This window comes from Talpa occidentalis, unplaced genomic scaffold (assembly GCF_014898055.3).
Source record: "Talpa occidentalis isolate TD23 unplaced genomic scaffold, MPIMG_talOcc4v2.1 talOcc4.3, whole genome shotgun sequence".
In the NCBI taxonomy this organism is placed as follows: domain Eukaryota; kingdom Metazoa; phylum Chordata; class Mammalia; order Eulipotyphla; family Talpidae; genus Talpa; species Talpa occidentalis.
In genome coordinates this window covers 38,295,677-38,316,939 of record NW_023603184.1, presented here as the reverse complement: position 1 = coordinate 38,316,939, position 21,263 = coordinate 38,295,677, and the positions used below count along the sequence as shown (strand labels likewise).

General features: G+C 39.1%; 1 protein-coding gene across 3 annotated transcripts in view; it reads left to right on the top strand.

Moving 5' to 3' along the window:
• The window catches only part of FCHSD2 (FCH and double SH3 domains 2), a 255,934-nt gene that overhangs the window by 227,366 nt on the left and 7,305 nt on the right, over positions 1-21,263 (top strand). For all 3 annotated transcript variants that reach the window (XM_037522929.2, XM_037522930.2, XM_037522931.2), the window contains 3 exons: positions 447-551; positions 5,318-5,479; positions 18,668-18,802. In XM_037522929.2, the coding sequence (XP_037378826.1) occupies positions 447-551; positions 5,318-5,479; positions 18,668-18,802 (402 nt within the window). The remainder of the gene's footprint in view (positions 1-446; positions 552-5,317; positions 5,480-18,667; positions 18,803-21,263) is intronic.

The following is a 21,263-nucleotide window of genomic DNA, read 5'->3' as shown; positions in this document are numbered from 1 at the left end:
AAACATATGCATTCAATGATAGGACAGAGGCTAATGGAGGGTACATGACGGGGTCTGCAGATATAGGGGACACTGACATTTTACATATCTTGCTGTTTTGTAAAAATACTTCATAGTTGAGTAATTTTAAAAAGATAAAGAAATGCACATCAAAATATGTGATCCAGGTTAAGGTTTGCAGATTGTACCAATATAGTTTCTCGGTTTTTATATTTTATTGTAATTATGTAAGTAGGGGCCATTAGGAAAAACTTGATAGAGACTCTTCCTGTGAGTCTGTGATTATTCCAGAGGTTTTTTTAATTACAAATGAATAAATGAAAAAAATAGGTTAAAAAAGGAACTGTGGCTACTTGTCACTAAAGCTTTTTGAATTATCTGTATACTCTAGTCACTTAAGAAATAAAGAAAAGGAGGAAGCAGTTATTTTCCCTTTTTTTTTATAGGTTCTAGATGATCTGGAATGTCATGGAGTTGCAGTATCAGAGCAAAGCCGAGCAGAGTTGGAGCAGAAAATAGATGAAGCTAGAGAAAATATTCGTAAAGCAGAGGTGAGATGACAGCTAATTGTGGTGTTTTGCACAGCTTCATCAACAGTATAACAGTTGTGGTGTGCCCTTTTAGAACTCAGTTTCTGTACACTGATTAATTTGAAAATGACTCATACTCTTTATGTATATCCAGAGTATTCTTTTTTGGTACCTGCTTTGTTTTTTGTTTTTGTTTTTTTTTTTTAAGATTTATTTATTTATGCATACAAGAACTGGGATGTAAGCCAGAGGTGTGTGGGGGTAAGAGGATTCACCAGAGAGAGTGGGGAGCAGAACAGGCAGATCTACTGAAATATACTGCTGAGGGGAGCAGCGGGCGAGTCAGGAGAGGTCTGCTGTGCCATGTGGGTTTCTCTCTGGCAGGCTGGAGATCGAACTCATGCTGCAGTGCCTGGCGATAAGCTTGATGGCGCTGTCTTTAACCCCTGCGCCACCAAGGAGGCCCTTGGTACCTGCTTTGTATAAGATAGTACACATAACAAAATGACCCTAAACCTGCTACAAAGAGTTTACAATCAGGAAACATTAAATAGAAATTGAGTCATAATGAAGATTTTAAAGTTTTCACAAAGTACGTAATAAATTGGTCAAATTAACAATATAACAATTGATAAATATATATTCAGAGCCTAGAAAAGTCTTCCCCATATGGAAGTTATTGGATCCAAGGGCATAAGCTGAACTTTTCAGAAGAAGACTTAAGTTAAGCCCTCACAAAACTTACAACAGTGGCTTTTAATCCTTTGAGGGGTCATGCAATCTTTTGCAGATTATATGAAACCTTTCTACACACAGAAAGTATCCAGAAGTTCATTTATCCTAGCCTAAGAAAAATCCTTGGCCAAGAGGAGGAGAGGTTGAGATGGAAAGAAAAGTTATTTGCAAAGGATGGAAACATTGATTGTGGTTTGGTAGTTGGACTTGATTAGAGTAGAGGATTTTTTGTAAAGAAATGTAGAAGATAAGAGAGGTGGTTGTTAGGTCCAGTTCATGGAGGACCTGTGTACACTTGTGTATAGTTACCTACCTAGTGCAGTATGGTAAGGGGATGTGAAAATAGACATTTTTAAAAGGCCAAGACTGTCTTGGTCCACACTAGAGAATATTACTCATAAGGAAAAATGAAATGCTCCCATTTACAGCAAAATGGAAGGAGTCTGTGGAACTTACGTCTGATAAAGCTAGTCAGAAAGACAAAGACAAGTATTGAACATTTACATAGCAGATGATTCAGCAAAGTCATATACTTACAAAAACTAGTAAACATTAGTAAATGAAGTGGGATTTCTGAGGTTAACGTGGGGTTAGAGGGTCAAGGTAATATAATGGATGGGAGCAACTTTATTTTTAATAAATAAACACAAAAAATGAGACTGTCCAGTCCTCAACGGAGAATATGTTCTTGTTATGAAGATATAAGGAATTCCAAAGATAACTAAGACCATAAAATAGAAATGCTAGGAGGAGAAAGATACTGAATGCAGAGAAACCAAATAGGGCTAGACAAAGACAAACATTAAAACCAGCCTTTGAAAGCTGACTGTAGATCCATAAATCATAGACTTTGGACCTGAGGCATCCAAAGGGGAAAGGAAGAAGGGGGGGGGGGGTAAGGTGGAGGCTGTGGGTACTTTGGTAGTGGGAGAGCAATGTCTACACCTGAAGGAGGAGATCCTATTCTGTCAAAATACTAACAAGGATTTAGAACAGTAGTCCTTAATTAAAAATAAAAATTTAGGGCCTCCCTGGTAGCACAGAGGTTAAAGTCTCAGTGCTATTAAGCTATCGCCAGCCAGGTAGCTAACCCACATGGCGCAGCAGACCTCTCCTATCTTGCCTGCTGCTCCCCTCAGCAGTATATTTCAGTAGATCCACCTGTTCTGCTCCCCACTCTGTCTCTGGTGAATCCTCTCATCCTCTGCACTTCTGACCTACACCCCAGTTCTTACATGCATAAATAAATAATTTTTTTTTTAATCACACTATTAAAAATAAAAAACAGAAGTGCCAAGGAGTAGTCTACCCAAGTATACTTAATACTTAAGGGACCCAGAAGACACAGAGATTGCTGTGGGAGGAATAGTTAGGGTAGGTAACACAGAAGAGGTAGGACTTGTAATGAGGAGTACTATTCAGCAACAAAGGGATAGCACCAATTTATGCCATGCAGCTTCAAAAGCCAGAAGTTGAACCAAAAAATGAAAATAAGAAGGAGGCATACTTGAGCTTGGTGTTGGGAAGTATCTTCTAACAGTCAGATCTGCCCAATGACGGAATAAATGTCCTGGGATATAGTCCCACCTGTACAAGAGAATTTGGGGCAAACATCTGTCAGGGGCTACTCCATATAAGAAATTATTGCATTGGTTGAGGATCTAAACCGGTGACATTCATATACCCTCTCAGGCCTCCAGAGATTTTGAGGAAGTATTTTGTTGGTTATACAGTTGAGGGAAAAGGCAAACAAAGGGAATGTGAGCGTGTTTTTGACACAACCCTGTGGGAGTGATTGGAACCAGAAAAGACTTGTTGTCTACCTGGTCTAGAGAAACACCAGTAACCCCAACTCGCCTTCATTACTGGAGTAATCTGATCAGCATCTATAGTGAAGAGGGCAGGTGTACAATAAATAGCCATTTTCCTGTCAGAGTCATGGCTAAACCACTATACTCAGGTGTTGGCCAAATGGTGTTGGCAGGCCCTTGACTAGTTGGAGAAAGAAACATTGGCTTGTGTAGAAGAGTTTTTCCTATTCTCTGTTCCCCTGAACTCTGGGTAAAACCAGTTCTGGAGCCATTGTGGAACATGGCAAATCTCAGAAATTTTCTGAAGGCCTTGCTCTTGCTGGTGTTTTCCACTTCCAGACTCCATCTACAGCGTCACTGTCTGGTGCCCTGGCTCCACCAAAGTCCCAGTCATAGCAGTAGTAGGTATCAGGCACACAAAGTCCGCACTTGGGCCGAATGACCCGTTATTTCCATGAATGTGCTAAACCACCCTGTTTGTTAGCTTAAAGCTGAAATTATGAAATGAGATTCCCACTACAGCAGTGGCTGCAGATGGCTTCATAGTGCTTTTGTCTTAACCCCTTGTACCACCAGGGAGGCCCCCAAAGATAGCTTTCTTACCAAAAATATTGAATATGACAAAACCATGATTCTAGATCCATCATTTCAGTTTTGAATATATGTGAAATTTAGTTAACCCTACATCTGTCTTAGAATATCTATTTTGATTTCCATCAATACTAGTGGAAATTACTAGGTTATTTTCCAAGTTGTATGAGCGCTTCTCATTTTAATCAATTTATTGGTTTCTACAAAAAATATCTCAAACTGCTGAGATTTTGATTGGATTATACTTGACTCTTTAAGTCAATTTGAGGAGAACTTCCACCCATGCACAGAGCATTTCTCTTCATTCTTTATTTTCCTTTATAATGCTTTTCAGCGTTGGTGTAAAGGTTTTTAAATATATTTTGTTAATCTAATCCCCAAATATTTTGTTTTTATAGTATTGATTGTATATGCAATAAAAATTATTTTTATATATTAACCTCATGCATATGAGCTTGCTGAATTCATTTATTCTTGTAGGTTTTTGATAGATTCCAAAGGGCAATCTCCTTATATAATTGTGTTCAGTCATAAAAGACAGGTTTATTTCTTCATTTCTAATCTTTTTTGCCTCTTATTAAATTGTTCTTGTGTTACTGCACTGGTTAATAGACTCTTGAATAAAAGTGGTAAACACCATCGTCCCTGTCTTTTTCTTCATGTGGAGGGAAACATTTAGACTTTCATCACTAGATATAATATTGCCTGTAGATGTTTGGTAAATGTTCTTCATTGGGTTAAGTTTTTTTGTTATTGTTGTTGGGGTTTTTTAATGATGAATGCAGATAATGAATTTTGTCAAATCATTTTAGACAATCATTTCATTTTCCCTTTTGTCTCATAATCCAGTAAACTACATTGGTTGGTTTCCTAATGTTAAGCCAACCTTGGATTTCTGGGGCAAATCATATTTAATCAGGATGTATTTTCCTTTGTATATATTGCAGTATCCAGTTGACTAATATTTTCTTAAGGAAATATACAGTTTGATTTGAACATCTTTAAACTGACTCTGTTGTTACTAGCTTATGGCTTGGAACAAGAGTCAAAGAACAAGAAATCTTTCCCTATCTGGAATTTGGAGAATAAGAACTTTTTATTCCTAATATCCCCTTTTTATGACCACTACATCATAATTTAACTTAAAATCTTTACTCAATAGGGAGTCAGAAGTCATAAGAATGTTTTAGCAGGGGAGTGTCATAATGAGACCATTTGCAGACTTGCAAAAAAAGATGGTTATAAAGGAAGAAACAGTCTAGGAGATAGGTTCGAATGCTATTGAAAATGTTAGATTTCAGATATTCTGAGGCATAGCCTTATTTAGAGGAAAAGAATGCAGACTTTATGGCACATTAATGTTTTCCTATTAGTAAGTCATATTTGGTGTGTCATCAGTACTGTGCTCTTGTCAAATGTGTACTGCTTGCCTTGTCAGCAACCCTGGTTCCTGTTTTGTGCTCCCTCTTCCTTTTCCCCTTCCCTACTTTACTCCTCCCCTACCCCATCCTAATCTTTCTCTCCAAGTGAAAAATTGACATCTTTACTACACTAGTGACTATCAAGATTGTTCTAATTAAGAAGCAAAGAATAACTAATGGAATTAATTTGAGAGGAAAAAATGCCTGACCATTTTCTTGGTTTTCTTAGATAATTAAGTTGAAAGCTGAAGCCCGGCTGGACCTGCTTAAGCAGATTGGTGTTTCTGTGGACACATGGCTAAAGAGTGCAATGAACCAAGTAATGGAAGAATTGGAAAACGAGCGATGGGCCCGCCTTCCAGCAGTGACCAATAATGGCACTTTACACTCGGTACAGTTTCTTTTCTTCGATATGATGGACTGTCATGGAAGGATGCTATTCTTTGACTATGTCAGCAAGCAAAAAAAAAAAACCAAAATTAAACAAAAAAAATAGTGGTTTTGTTAGTTGTTTGATAGGTTTTTCTTCAGCCTGTCACTGGTTGTGTTAAATTTAGTGCATGAAAGAAGGAGGGGGAAAAATCATGAGTTATTTTTTGATGTGAAGTGAGGAATATGTTACCACTAGTTGGCTTATCAGTACTGATTTGCCAAACTCATTATTCTTTCATGAGACAGGTGTGCTCCTTGTCTGGGAGTAGCAGCATGCAAAAAGTAATCCAGTTGAAAGCAATCTTAAAGCAGGAGAAGGAACACAGCACCCTTACTCTGTGGCTTAGTCTGTTCTGTTTGCAAGGCCTGTTGTATTCTGCTCACAGTATCTTTTATCAGGGAGAAAATGCAGCTCTGGCTTTATAGACAAAGCCGGAACTTAAACTTAAGTTTTTTTACTTCAGGTCCAGAGCCTTTTCTGCTCTGTCATCCAGTTCAACCTTAGTCTTTCATGTTGGAAATCTGAGTACCAGAAAAGCTCAGTGATGTACCTGATACTCATGGGGGACATAGGATGCATGGCTGGTCAGTCTAAAGTAATTCCTGCTACCTCCCCACCAGTTAACCTCTCTCATCCTGCATATTTCTTTATGGCATTTACTAAAGTCTTTGTTTGTCTTCTGTTTTCTTTAGTTTATTGTCTGTCCTCCTCTCTGGAATTAATTTCTTTGTCTTCCTGTCTCACTCCTGTCTCACTGTGCTCTGCACAGCAAAGTTCCTGGTACATAGTAGGTATTCTATAAACATCTGTTAAAGGAAAAAAAGAATGGCTGGATGGAAGGATAGGAAAAATAATAGCAAATGAAAAGCTAAAACTTGACTCTCCCAACTGTCCATAATGCCTCTTCAGGGTTTGTGGCCTTTAGATAGAGAAACTGACCAAATTTTAAGAAACTGCTGGAAAAACTGACCCAATCTTAAGAAACATTCCTGGGAGTTTTATCAGTTCTTTCACATAGCATTCTGATTTCTAGTGGGAGTACATTTGCATGTTTAAAAAGGATTGTGTAGTGTTGTACATTTAAGGAAAAACAATTATTGACAGTCTTTTATTTCCCTATTAATGGTAATTCAGCTGGGGGAAATAAACACACATCACTTCTTTTGGGATTAGAAGAGTTTGTCCAGTTTTCATTGTAATAAATTTGCTCAGTGTCATGAAATATCTCTTCCTATTGCATCTGTTAAGCCACACTTTCCTTCTACTTCAGGTTATTCTGTTGTACAGAATTTATGATGGACAGCAAATTCTAGGCGCAGATTTGCTTTGGCTTCTTCAGCAACACTTTTAGCATTTTCCTTTAGCATTTTCCTAGCACGTTTTCAAACTAAATCCACTGAGCAGGGGCTTATTGCCTGACTTTGTGCCTACTTGTGGGCAAATCAGAGATGAACAAGTTGTAGTCTCTCTTCTCAAAGAACTTGTAAGCTGGTAAAGTCAACAGACCTTTCATAAATATTAGTGATACATGGTATTACTGTGTGGTAAACTCAAAATTACTCCTAACTCATCGGTATAAACTCATCTTGGAAAATACCACTTCTCACTGGATCTCAAAGTTAGGTTAAAAGATTCTAAGACCCCCCTCCAGCTCCATAGTCTCGTGATTTTGTGAAATGCGATTATGAAATCTCAATACCACCTAGAAAAATAGACAAGAAGTTTGTGTCATGGAGGAAATGTAATTTGAGATAGGCCTTGAAGAATTTTAATAGGTGCTAAAGAAGGGCTCGTGACAGAAGGAGACGTGACTATTAGTGTCTGGCCACGAATATACTGAGTGATAGCAAGTGTTGAATACATGGGATATTTGTGACATGCTCCAACAACATCAGCTCATCCAGAGACATGTAGCCACTGTGTAGTCCCACCCCCTCTGTTCGTCTCTAGAATCAGTCTTTCCAAGCCTAGTCTTCCCTCTTTTGGCTCCTTATAAATCAAGGAGAGATATAGATACGATGGCTTAGTGACATTCCAACATTTATTCAACCTGTTTTAAAATGACAACACTGAAATATTTGGGGAATTGTATTTTCTCACACTGAAAGCAAGCTGGCTGAGGAACATGAAGCAAAAATACACATTCTGGGGACCAAATTATTTCTTCCATCATAGATGCCAACCAAAGCATTAGTCATCAAGTTTAGAATTCCCTTTCATTTGGAAAACATGGTTAATATTCTTGTTAGACATTAACAGTGTAAAAAGCCTTAAGAAAATAATTTTTTTTAATATACATTCTATTTACCATATGGAATAAGGAAGGAGCTATAGCTCCTTGGCTATTCTCTGTCTTCTGTATTATTCCGTGGTACAATGTGGGGTTGGGGGAAGAAAAGGAAAAAGAATCAAAAGGAAAGCATCCACTAATATACATAGTTAGTCAACTGATGGCTAACTGGAACATACACACAACTGAATATAACTGGATTGCTTCTAGTGGCCCAGTTAGCCTTTCTATTAATCACTCCTCCCTTCTCTCATTTTCCTGCCGTCTCTTATTCAAAAATCCATACCCTAATAGTTAATGTTAATTTTAGAATTAAATATAATATAGTTAGACTACACAAAATTTAGAAATCAAGAAGAAAACAATAACTCCATCCTTATAACATCACTGTTAGCAACATGGTGTGAGTCACTTCTCTTACTATTGTTTTTTGACATATTTATCATAAGTCATTTTGTATATTTTTCCATTTAACATTCCATATTGCTGGATGGTCTTTCTAACTATCCTTTTCATATCCATGTAGTCTTCTATCAGGAAGGTATACCTTAATTTTTTTGTTTGTTTGTTTAAAGATTTATTTATTTATACAAGCACTGGGTACAGTCAGAGATGCGGGAGCGTGAGAGAATTCACCAGAGCCAGAGCGGAGAGTAGAACAGGCAGAGTGAGGAAGTACGTTGCTGAGGGGAGCAGTGGGTGGCAGGAGAGGTCTGCGCGCCATGTGGGACCCTCGCCCAGTGGCCGGGGATCGAACCGGCGCTGCAGAGACTGCAGGCAGCCTCGCAACCCAGCGCTTAACTGCTGCACCACCAGGGAGGCCCGGTATACCATAATTTGCTTAACTGTTCTCTTATAGGTTTAATATTTAGATTGCCTTCAGATATTCTAAATAATACTCTTTTTAAAAATTATATACATATAGGGCCTCCCCGGTGGTGCAGCGGTTTAGCGCTGGGTTGCGAGCTGCCCGCAGCCTCTGAAACGCCGGTTCGATCCCCGGCTGCTCCCCGGCCACCGGAGGAGGGTCCCGCATGGCGCACAGACCTCTCCTGCCGCCCGCTGCTCCCCTCAGCAGTGTACTTCTGTCCTTCTGCCTGCTCTGCTCCCCGCTCTGGCTCTAGTGGATCCCTCCCGCGCTTCTGACTGTACCCAGTGCTTGTATAAATAAAAATAAATAAATCTTTAAAAAATTTTTAAAAAAATTATATACATATATCTCTTTTTCCATACTGGGATTTTTTTTTTTTCTGTAATATAGATTCTTACAAGTGGAATTACTAGGTCAGAAGATCAGAAAAATATAGCCCTTTGAGATTGGTTTTTTTTTTTCCAAACTATGGCTGACTTTTTAGATTTTCAAATAATAGCTGACAGTGTTTACATGGCTTCCCAACTATATACTACAGGAAGACATCCTGATACCTACTTTATTGAGCAACCTCCCTGGAAGTATGAGCATTTTATAGAGTTGCATAGAAACAAATTCTGGCCCCACTTATTAGGAAGACAGTGCTGAATGTCTTTGAAAGACAAGGAGATTAGATATTTTTAATCTTCAGGATAGTAGTTTTGTTCCCATATGCCTCAATAACGTATAATAGTCCTGGCAGGCCAGAGGTTGGGGGGGGGGGGAGGCGCGGTGAGAAGATTCACCAGAGACAGAGCGAGGAACAGAACAGGCAGATAAACTGAAGTACACTGCTGAGGGGAGCAGTGGGTGAGTCAGGTGAGGTCTGCTGCGCCATATGGGTAGCTCCCTGGCCAGGGATCGAATTCGTGCTGCAGAGGCTGCAGGACAGCCTCACAAGCTTCGTCTTAACCCCTTAAGCCACCAGGGAGGCACTCTTTCCTAATTTTTTAAGGTGGAGGCTGAGGTCACTGATTTGAGACTTCTTTTCCAATATAGACATTTAGTGCTAAACATTTTCCTCTAAGGATTACTGAAGCACCTTAACACAATTTCTGATAAATAGTGTTATCATTTTTTAGATAATTCAAAATAATTTATTTGCCTTTTGACTTCTCCATTGATTCTTGGTTTTCTTTTTTGGAATTATTATTGAATTTCCAAGTATTTGGCAATTGCAAAGCTGTCTTTTTATTTTTTATTTTTAATTTATTTCTATTATGGTCAAATAACATTCTTGAGTTCTTTTAAATGTTTTATAACCCACTATATAAATGGTAAATGTTTCATGTATACTTAGAAAGAATGTCTATTCTGCTGCTGTTAGTTGTTGTGTTCCATAAATGTCAGTGAAGTCACATTGGTTTGGTATATCCTTACTTACTTTCTGAGTTCTCTACCTGATGCCTTGTTCCTTATAAGGTTTTCCATTCTGTTAGGAGGAAACAGGAAATAATCCCAGACTTATGTGATGTATGGGGACTGTTCCCTCTACTTCTTTGAGTAGTTCTATCCCTGACATCAGAGTTCTTCACACACATGTGCTGACAGTATAAACCTGAGGGCTTGTGTAGTATCCCCTCTATGTGTCTCTCTTCTTCATTATTATGAATTCTAGCTACTTTGGCCTACCTAAATTCCGTTCCATAGACTCAATTCAGAAGACCATCATCTTCTGTGCATTCCCTCCTTCAATGTGTGAGCTTGGAAATGTTCTTCACACAGTAAATTAGGGATATTATTTCCCATCTCCCAGGAATTGCTGTCCTTTACTGCATGATATTGGCATTTTCAAAACTGCTCTTTTTTTTTTAAAGATTTATTTATTTATAGGGCCTCCCTGGTGGCGCAAGGGGTTAAGCACTTCACTATGAAACAATCTGCAGCCTCTGCAGCACAAGTTCAATCCCTGGCCAGGGAACTACCCACATGGCGCAGCAGACCTCTCCTGACTCGTCCACTACTCCCCTCAGCAGTGGATTTCGTCAGTCTGCCTGTTCTGCTTCCTGCTCTGTCTCTGGTGAATCCTTTCACCCTCCTGCGCATCTGGCCTGTACCCCGGCTCTTGTATAAACAAAATAAATCTTAAAAAAAAAAAAATAAAGATTTATTTATTTATGCATGCAAGAGCTGGGGTATAGGCCAGAGATATAGGTGGGTGAGAGGATTCACCATAGACAGAGTGGGGCACAAAACAGGCAGATTGACTGAAACACACTGCTGAGGGGAGCAGCAGGCAAGACAGGAGAGGTCTGCTGCACCAAGTGGGTCAGCTACCTGGCCAGCTCAAACTCGGGAATCAAACTGGTGCTGCAGTGGCTGCCGATAGCTTCATAATGCTGAGACTTTAATGCTTTGTGTCATCAGAGAGAACCCCAAAACTGTTCTTTCATGTACTTTGAAGTTTTTTTTATTGTTTCTAGAAGAGAGATCAAATCTGATCCCTGATAACTCCTTGCCTCCAAGCAAAAATTCATTTTGATGATATTTTAAAGAGAATCTTTCATAAATCTACCTGTGTTGTATTTGGAATGATGTTGACTGTGAGCACTTCTATGTCCAGATAGAACCTAGAGATGCCACTAGTCAGTTATAGGAGATGCCACTAGTCTTCCTCTACTTTGGCTATCATCAGATTTTTAACTAGAGACTTCTTTCTTCTTAAAATCAAGAGGAAGAGGGCCTCCCTGGTGGCGCAGCGGTTAAGCTCTGGGTTGCGAAGCTTCCCGCAGCCTCTGTGGTGCCGATTCGATCCCCGGTTGCTCCCCGGCCACCTGAGGAGGGTCCCACATGGCGCGCAGACCTCCCCTGCCGCCCGCTGCTCTACTCCCCGCTCTGGCTCTGGTGAATTCTCTCACCCTCCCGCGCTTCTGACTGTACCCAGTGCTTGTATAACTAAATAAATAAATCTTAAAAAAAAAAATCAAGAGGAAGGATATATTGAGTATCTTTTATGTACCAAGTGTGTGTTAAGGAGTTAAATATATTGCCTTAACAATAACCCTGTGATTAACTGTCTTCATTCAGTGAAGTTACTGAAGTAGAAACATTAAGTAATTTGCCCAGGGTCGAAAAACAAGCAGATAGTCAGCATATAAACCCAAGCCTGTGGGACCCAAGGACCCAGTGTTTCTAGTTCACAGTAGGACCATAAAGCTAATGAGGGCCTTCATAGGTTATTTGTCAGAATACAAGAAGATAGCTACTGAAACCAACTTAGAACAGTTTTTCTTATCTGCCTTTGCAACAAGAGTAAGCATTTTACAACATCTAAGTAAAAATAATCATTTAACTAGGAAGAATAGTTTTGATTGAAGTTTGTCAAGTGACAGGAAGGAAAAGGGATAAGAGAGCAGTTGTTAAGAAACAAAGGAAGAATGTGGTTTTAGAAATGCTAGGTCAAGAAAACATTGTAACAATTAACTTACAGAGGGTGGAAGAGGAAAAAGGAAGAAATTATTCTAAAATGACATGCTTTGAAAAGCTGCTAGAGCAATGCAGAAGCACATGGCAGTGACCCCACTGCTGTCACTGCAACCTTTCATTCCCTTCTAGAGAAGCAAAGAGTGAACTCAAAATAAAGGGGAAAGAAAGGAATGTTTAGTATCAACCAGCATTGCCAAGATAAAATGTTTTGGATTGATTCCCAGTGCCAAAGCACAGTACAAATTAACATTCCTCATATATTTTTAGAATTGTGTTCTACCCGAATTGGCTTTAATTCCAGTTTTTATCAATGTATGGGTGCATAATGTCTTAGGATTTTTTTTTAAATATCTATAACCTTTGTTAGACTCTGAAGGCAATATCTTCTAAGTAATATAAATAAGTATGAAGTAAGTTTTATGGCAGTTTCCTCACATTTGGCTCTTATCAGTTATATGACACAATACCCTGTTGGAAAACAACAGACTCATAAACCTCAGATGGTTTTGAGAGGTCAAGATTTGAGTTTATATTGTTATTGACCTGGACTAACCATAGTTGAATTATTTGTAAGGTGAGGCACATAGTTACTCAGCAATGGAGAGTTTTTAATAATATTTGTAAATGAGAATATGACAAGGGCTTTGAAATGGAGACAATAACTGTGATAGGAAATATGTACTATTTATCCCCCTGGAAACCCTCAGAATTCTATAAATTTTTATTAGGGAAAGAAATTATGAGGAGAGTTGGTTTTACAACATTAATGACAATTATGCAAGAGAAATCACTTTAATTCATTAAAAAGTAGAACTTGACAATAAGGACAATCTCTACTCATTAAATCCCAGGAAATCTCTTGACTTTCCCCAGTCACCTCTTCCATATTCACAGGGCCCCTGCACATTTCCCATTTAGTTGTGGTAGTTTTCCATTCCAGCCTGTGAACTCCTGCAAAGCAGACACACTGTCCCTCCTTTCATATCTAAGAGCCAAGCAAGATGTTGAACATATAGTAGGTACTTGATTATTCTACTGTGAGGCCCACTTCTTCTTTCTTCTTTTTTTTTTTTTTTAAAGTAACAAACACCCTTTCATCTTACTTTAAATTTTTGGCCTACTACATTCTATTTTAAAGTCCTGGAAATCTGGATGTAAAGCTTAATGGGAAAACCTAAATTTCTAGATCTAATATCATTCTCTGCTCAATTTTTTAATTAAAAACTTATTTATAGATTCATAAAGCATCTATCAACTAAATTTTATTCATTCTTTCAAGAACATCTTTTGAATATCAGGGTGTGAGCCCCAACTCTTACTGGTTTGAAAGTGGGAAGCATAAGTGCTTACATGTAGCTAGAAACAAAGAAAAAAATTCAACCTGTTTTTGTTTCTTTTTTATTGGACTTTTATTTTTTTTTAAGATTTATTTTTTTATGCATACAAGAACTGGGGTACAGGCCAGATGTGCGGAGGGTGAGAGTATCCACCAGAGACAGAATGGGGAATAGAACAGGTTAGACTGATTGAAACACACTGTTGAGGGGAGCAGGGGGCGAGTCAGGAGAGATCTGCTGCACCATGTGGGGATCTCCCTGGCCAGGGATCGAACTCGTGCTGCAGTGGCTGGGGATAGCTTCATAGGTTGCATCTTAACCCCTTGCGCCACCAGGGAGGCCCTGGATTTTTATTTTAAATATAAAGCATGCTTAGTCTAATAGTTCGGCTAGTACAAAGGTATATAAAAAAAGCGAGTCAGTCTTCTTTGTCATTCAGTCTTTATATTCTTATGCTGCTCCCAGTCAGATATTTATGCTCATATAAGTAGCATTTGTACTTTAATTTCATGGAGATTACCCTAGGTAAATACACTTTTTTATACTGAGTAACTTTTTTTTTTCCCACTTTGCAAGGTTTATTTAGTCTTGTTTGTTGACAGGGGAGGGTGCAGTTGGAGGAGGGTTCCCAGGGGTTGCTGTAGCCCTACCTTCAGCTTGACTATGTGAGGAGACCATCTCTGGTGCTGGTGGTCAAGGAAACCAGCCAGGCAAGATCAGCCAGAAGGCACTGATTTCGAGACTTTGTATTCATTTCACCCTTGGCTGCTTCTTGACTGATTTCCCAGTGTCCTTCCCCCTGGGAACATGAGGCTGATGGTTCTGCCCCTTTTGCCCAGAATCTGATTACTAGGAATGTCTCTTCTACTCTGGTATTTTGCAGTGACCTGCAGCTTTTCATTGATTTTCATCACCAGGTCCTTCTGTGTCAGCCTCTTGCTCTGCCCGCCCTGCTAGATAACCTTGCTCACCTCCAGGGTGAGCTGGTCATGGTGCAGCTTCTCAGACCCCTGGTCTAACTTGGCCTTGTTCTTGGTGACCAAGTACTATTTATTCTGGCTAGTGTCCCATTTTCCCACATTTTCTCCTTGTCTCTAAAGATTTATTTATTTATGCATACAAGAACAGGGGAGTAGGCCAGAGGTACGAGAGTGAGAGGCTTCACCAGAGACAGAGTAGGGAGAAGAACAGGCAGATCTTCTGAAATATATTGCTGAGGGGAGCAGCAGGCGAGACAAGAAAGGTCTGCTGCGCCATGTGAGCTCGCTCCCTGGAGCCAGGAGTCGAACTCATGCTGCAGATAGTTTCATAGTGGTAAGATTTAACCCATTGCGCTGCCAGAGAAGCCCCTGTGCCCCCCCCCCTTTTTTTTTTTTGTGGGGCCCTCGCCCGGTGGCCAGGGATCGAACTGGCACTGCAGAGGCTGTGGGCAGCCTCGCAACCCAGCGCTCAACCGCTGCACCACCAGGGGAAGCCCTGTGCCCCTTTTTTTATGGTAAAATACACAACGTAAAATTTACCATTTAAACCATTTTAAAGCATACAGTTCAATGGCATTAAGTATATCCATATTGTTGTACAATAATCACCACCATCTATCTCCAGATAGATCTTCTCATGTGGCAGAGGTAAAATTCTGTACCCATTAAACAACAACTCCCCATTCCCCCAAGCCCCAGTTCCTGAGAGCTACATTCCACTTCTGTCTCCATGAATCTGACTGATTCTACAGTTAAAATCATACAGTACTTATCTTTTTGTGACCAGATTATTTCACTTAACGTTAATGTTCTCAAAGTTCATCCATACTGGAGCATGTGTCAGAATTTCCTTCCTTTTTAAGGTTGAATAATATTCTTTTGTATGTACATAACCACATTTTGCTCATCTAGATAATCATTTGTCAGGGAATACTTAGCTGGCTTCCACCTTTTGACTATGAACGTAGATATACAAATATCTGTTCAAGTCCCAACTTTCAATACTTTTGATGGTATACATGTAAATGAAGTTGCCGGATCATATTGTAATTGTTAAGTTTCTTGAAGACCCACCATATCATTTTCTGCACCATTTTATATTCCTATCAGCAAGTATACAAGTATTCTCCACATCCTCATCAACTCTTGTTATTTCCTCTTTTTATGTAATAGTCATTCTAATGGGTGTGAGGTGGTATCTCATTGAGGTTTTGACTTGCATTTGCCTAATGATGTTGAGCATCTTCTCATATGCTTATTGATCATTTGTATATTTTCTTTGAGAGATATCTGTTCAAGTTCTTTGCCCATTTTTTATTTTTTTAAATAAGAAATTTTGACTTGAAGGGAAAACTCTCTAGGATTCATTTCATTTAGAGTAATTTATCCTTACTTAAGGACAGATTGCCCTACATGTAACAGCTATGTATAAAAAAAAATTACAAAATTATCCTTGGTTTTTACAATGACAAATAAACAACATTAAAATTCCCCAATCAAATAGGGTATGCAAAATTTTTATTTTATTATTTTTGTTGTTGTTGAATATGAAGAGTAAAATAACTTACTGGAATATAAAGTTAAGAGCTGAATGAGGGTCTCCCTGGTGGCTCAGTGGTTGAGCGCTGGGCTGCGAAGCTGCCTGCAGCCTCTGCTGTGCCGGTTCCATCCCCGGCCACCGGGTGAGGGTCCCACCTGGCGCTCAGACCTCTCCTGCCACCCGCTGCTCCCCTCAGCAGCGTACTTCCTCACTCTGCCTGTTCTACTCTCCGCTCTGGCTCTGGTGAATTCTCTCGCCCTCCCACGCTTCTGACTGTACCCAGTGCTTGTATGAATAAATAAATAAATCTTTAAAAAAAAAAAAAAAAGAGCTGAATGAGCATGCCTCGAATGGAGAAAGGCCGTATTTTCACAGAACCAATATTTTCCCCATCCTATCTTCATTTGATGTCAATCAAACATACTGTTGTCCATTTAGCTTTAAAACATGCAATATGCTTTTGCACACACACCGTTTATGTACAATAAAGGAATGGGGAAGGAGAAATGAAAGATTGGAGAAAACGATATTGTAGTAATCAGGGTATGGTAGAACCAAATTGCAGTTTTTTAATTGAGAATGTCTTGTTCTGGAGAAACAGTTTTGGAGTAAAGCACCAGATTCCCTTTTTAGTGGACACTGAAACATGTATGTCTGTTTCACTGGTTGGCTTCCCGTCAAATTTGAATCTAATCTGCCTCATTGACAAACCCTGTCGTTCACAATAGAGTTTCAAGTGGTATCTGCCTCTTAATTTAATTTAATTTTTTTTTTTAAAGAGGCATGAATTTTTATTTATTTATTTGTTTGTTTGTTTGTTTATACATGCACTGGGTACAGTCAGAAGCGCGGGAGGGTGAGAGAATTCACCAGAGCCAGAGCGGGGAGCAGAGCAGGCAGAAGGACCGAAGTACACTGCTGAGGGGAGCAGCGGGCGGCAGGAGAGGTCTGCGCGCCATGTGGGACCCTCCTGCGGTGACTGGGGAGCAGCCGGGGATCGAACCAGCGCCGCAGAGGCCGCAGAGACTTCGCAACCCAGTGCTCAACTGCTGCGCCACCGGGGAGGCCCTGCCTCTTAATTTTAAAGAGCACTGCAGAACCATCCTAACTGGCCACCTTTAAATTAACATGGTCGTTATTCTTATTGTTGACTCCTTCCTTGGGTTTTGCTTTAGCCCTGGGAAGGGCCAGTCTGCTCTGCTCAGCTGACATTTCAAAAAGTCACCAGATCTGCACTGAACAAGCACATAAGCAGGCAGCACTTGGAGGCTCTTTGCCCATTTTTGAATTGGGTGGTTTTTTTTGTGAGTTTTAGGCATTCTTTATATATTCTAGATATTAATCCCTTATCAGATAAATGATTTGCAAATATTTTCTTATTCTGTGAGTTGCCTTTTCACTATGTTGTCCTCTGATGTACAAAAGTTTTTAATTCAAAGTCCAGTTTATCTATTTTTTTTCTTTTGTTGCCTTTGCTTTTTGGTGTCATGTTCAAGATATCATTGCCCATTCCAATTGTCATGAAACTTTTCTTCTAAAGTTCTAAGAGTAGGGCCTCCCCGGTGGCTCAGTGGTTGAGCGCTGGGTTGCGAAGCTGCTCGCGGCCTCTGCAGCGCCAATTCGATCCCCAGCTGCTCTCCGGCCATCGGAGGAGGGTCCCACATGGCGCACAGACCTCTTCTGCCTGCTCTGCTCCCCGCTCTGGCTCTGGTGAATTCTCTCACCCTCCCGTGCTTCTGACTGTACCCAGTGCTTGAATAAATAAATAAATAAATAAATCTAAAAAATAAATAAATAAAGTTCTAAGAGTTTTGTAGTTTTAATTTTTACATTTAGGTCTTCAATCCATTTGAGTTCGTTTTTGTAAGGTTTAAGGATCTAACTTTATTCTTTCGTTTGTAGATATCGGGTTTTTCTCAGTACCATTTGTTGAAAAGGCTGTCCCATCAAATAGTCTTGGGACCTTTCTCAAAAATCATTTAACTGTGTGTGTGAGGGTTTATTTCAGACTTTCCTCATTTCCTAATTATTTTGGATTTTCTGTTTCCTATTTCATTTTTAATGGGTGTTATTTATCTAAATATATTTTTCATTTTTAATGGGTGTTATTTATCTATAATATGGATATATTATAGTTTATTCAAATATTCCTCTACTGGTGGACATATAGGTTAATTGAGGCTTTTGCTACTACAATGTTGCAGCAAACATCCTAGAATATAAGTTTTATATCTTGGTGCTCTTATTTCCACATAATGGATTTACAAAAATGGGATCATTAGGTTTTTAATTCAATAGATGGTTTTTTTTTTTAAATAGGCTTTTTTCAACATCCTTGGTAGTGTTTAGAAGTGTATTTATTGTCTCCCAGTATGATCAGTTTAAAATGAAAAAAACCTTTACAAGTCATTATTTAACAATGAAAAGTAAATGGATACTGATAAATATTTGTTATATATTTAAAAGACATTTTACTCTTAGTTTTAAAAAGAAAGAAAACTGTCCTTTCATAACTCAAAAAATGAAAGTGAGAATATTTATTTCTGTGTGCAGTTGAATAAGTAAATTAACATTTTGAAACAATCAGGTGTTAGGTATTTTTCCTGCTTTCAACCACTTTCTTGAAGTAAGCAAGCTAGCCAATGGCTTCTAATTTTTCCTAGCTTAATGCAGATACTGAAAGAGAAGAGGGAGAAGAGTTTGAAGACAACATGGATGTTTTTGATGACAGCAGTTCCAGCCCTTCTGGCACCCTAAGAAATTATCCACTCACCTGTAAAGTTGTTTATTCCTACAAGGTTTGTATTTCTCTTATATATTGCTCATATTAAATTGTGACAACTCTAAAGATACATTGACTGTGTCTGCCTAGCCTCTTATGCTACGTTTAACATAAAATTGGTATTCGGTTAATGTACTGAATTATATAATAATATAATGGTGAAGAGTCTGGGCTCTGACATCTGACTGCCTGGGTTAAAAATTTGCCACTTACAAGCTATATGATCACACTAGTCACTTAGTCTCTGTGAGTCTAATTTTTTATTTTATTTAAGACTGCCAGTAGAAAAACACTTTTTTTTTTTAAGATTTATTTTATTTATTTATGCACACAAGAGCTGGGGTTTTGGCAGGAGGTGCAGGGTTGGGGGGGGTTATGTGTGAGAGGATTCACCAGAGACAGAGTGGAAAGCAAAACAGGCAGATCTACTGAAATACACTGCTGAGGGGAGCAGCAGGTGAGACAGGAGAGGTTTACTGTGCCATGTGAGTTATCTCCCTAGCCTGGGGACTGAACTCATGTTGCAATGGCCGCTGATAGCTTCATAGTGCTGAGACTTAACCTTACCTTTATAAACTTCCATCACACTGAGAAAAACAGACTCTTCTCTAGGGTCTAAAGCATGCAGATGATCTGGCCCCTGCCATTCTCCCTAGCTTCACATCAGACCATTCTCCCTACCCAACTCACTCACTACATGTTAGCCACTGAGGTTGCCTTTCAGTTTTCAAAAGCACCAGGCTCCTTACTTGAAAACTTTGCACTTGCTGCTCCCTCTGTCTTGAACTCTTTTCCCAAGTCTTGGTTGGCTGCCCACTGTACTTCATTGAGGCTCAGCTCAAATAGTGCCTCCTTTGTCACCACTCTCTCTCCCAATATCCTCTTGTACTCTTATTTACATTCTAGCACCTACAGCCTAGCCAAAGTTAATCTTACTTTCGTTTTCATGTTTGTTTGTCTGACTCCCCACTAAAGGTCTATGAAGGCAGAAACCTTGTCTGTGTCTATGTACCTCGGTACCTCAGATATTTGCCTGGCACATCATAGGTCTTCAATAAATTATTGTGGAATTATGTAAGGAAGGCATGAACAAATGAATCCTCTTCTGGCTCCCATGCTGTAGAGACCCAGTGCTTTAGTGATAACAAGAGAGAAAGGGTCTGGAGACACCTTCGGCAGTCATACCCAGCATAGTCTCATGCCTAACACTACCATCGCTGGATAGCCAGAGTTAGTAGTGTGTACTCCTCAATATGAGTGCCCACCCACACCTTTTTTAGTTTAACATCTTTTTATAATATATTTAAATTAATGATACTTCTTCTTTTCTGAGAGTGTTGTGGTTATTTTGTGTTTTTTTCCCCCAGTGTTAACTGTGTAATAATTTTGGAAATTTGAAGTCATTTTCTGGGATACTTGAAAGGTGTTATTATAAAGTTAGGGTTAGGAATATTTTCTCATCTCATTTCCCAATAAAATATTTACTCTGAAGTTCCAGAATTAAGATCTAACATCCTTAAATGGAGAGGGTCCTCAGTGTGATTATAAACAGCTCACATTCACCCAGCTTTCCTTCTACCCCAGAAATGTGCCTACGGCAAACCAGACTACAAAATTCTGTTTGGTCAGTTAATCATTAAGCAAACATGTATTGGGTGCTCAATATGTGATTAAGTTTTAGAGGTGGAAGAACGGATGTAACAAATTCCTAGGCCCCCCAAAACAAGTGGTCGGGGGGAATACACATAAAACTGGAAAGTAGAATATGTATGAAAGCATTTGTGAAGGAGGTAAAAACCAGTAATTCCTCCTGTAATGGTTAGGAGAAAATGTATATGAGTTGGCATTTCAGTTGGTCATGAGTATTATCTTTCTCAATGCAGTGAGAAGGTATAGGGGAGGGCAAGAGCCTTCTAGACAAAGAGAACAACAAATACAGAGACACCATTTGATGAAATAATGGGGTGCTCAGTAAATGTTAAATTCAGTGGTAGTAGACCAGAACTGAGGTTTGGCTTCTATCCTGGATGTCCCTGATCAGGTGCCTTGTTGTGGTACAGCTACTAGAGAGGGCAGATTAGGATAGAGAGAGACTAACTGTAAGCCTAATAGTGATTCCTGTAGTTAAGACTAGCAAAGAAGGCCTAATGAGAACAAAAAAAATAAATAAAAATTTAAAGATTAGATTTAAAAATCTTAAAAATGCCCATGACTGTTGATCCTGCTAGCATCTGTCCTAAGGAAATGACCCAAGCATTGAAAAACATTTTGGATACAAAATGTTTTTCCTTCATAGTACTACTTTATAATAGCTCAAAGTTGGCAGTCTGGTAGAAATAGCTAAATAAATTAACCATTTGTATAATGTGACTATAACATAATATTATGAAGATAATTGAAAATTACCTAGTGAGTAGAGTTTTTTAAGTAATAAGAAATGCTATGTTATATCAAAAAAAGTAAGATGCCAAATTGTA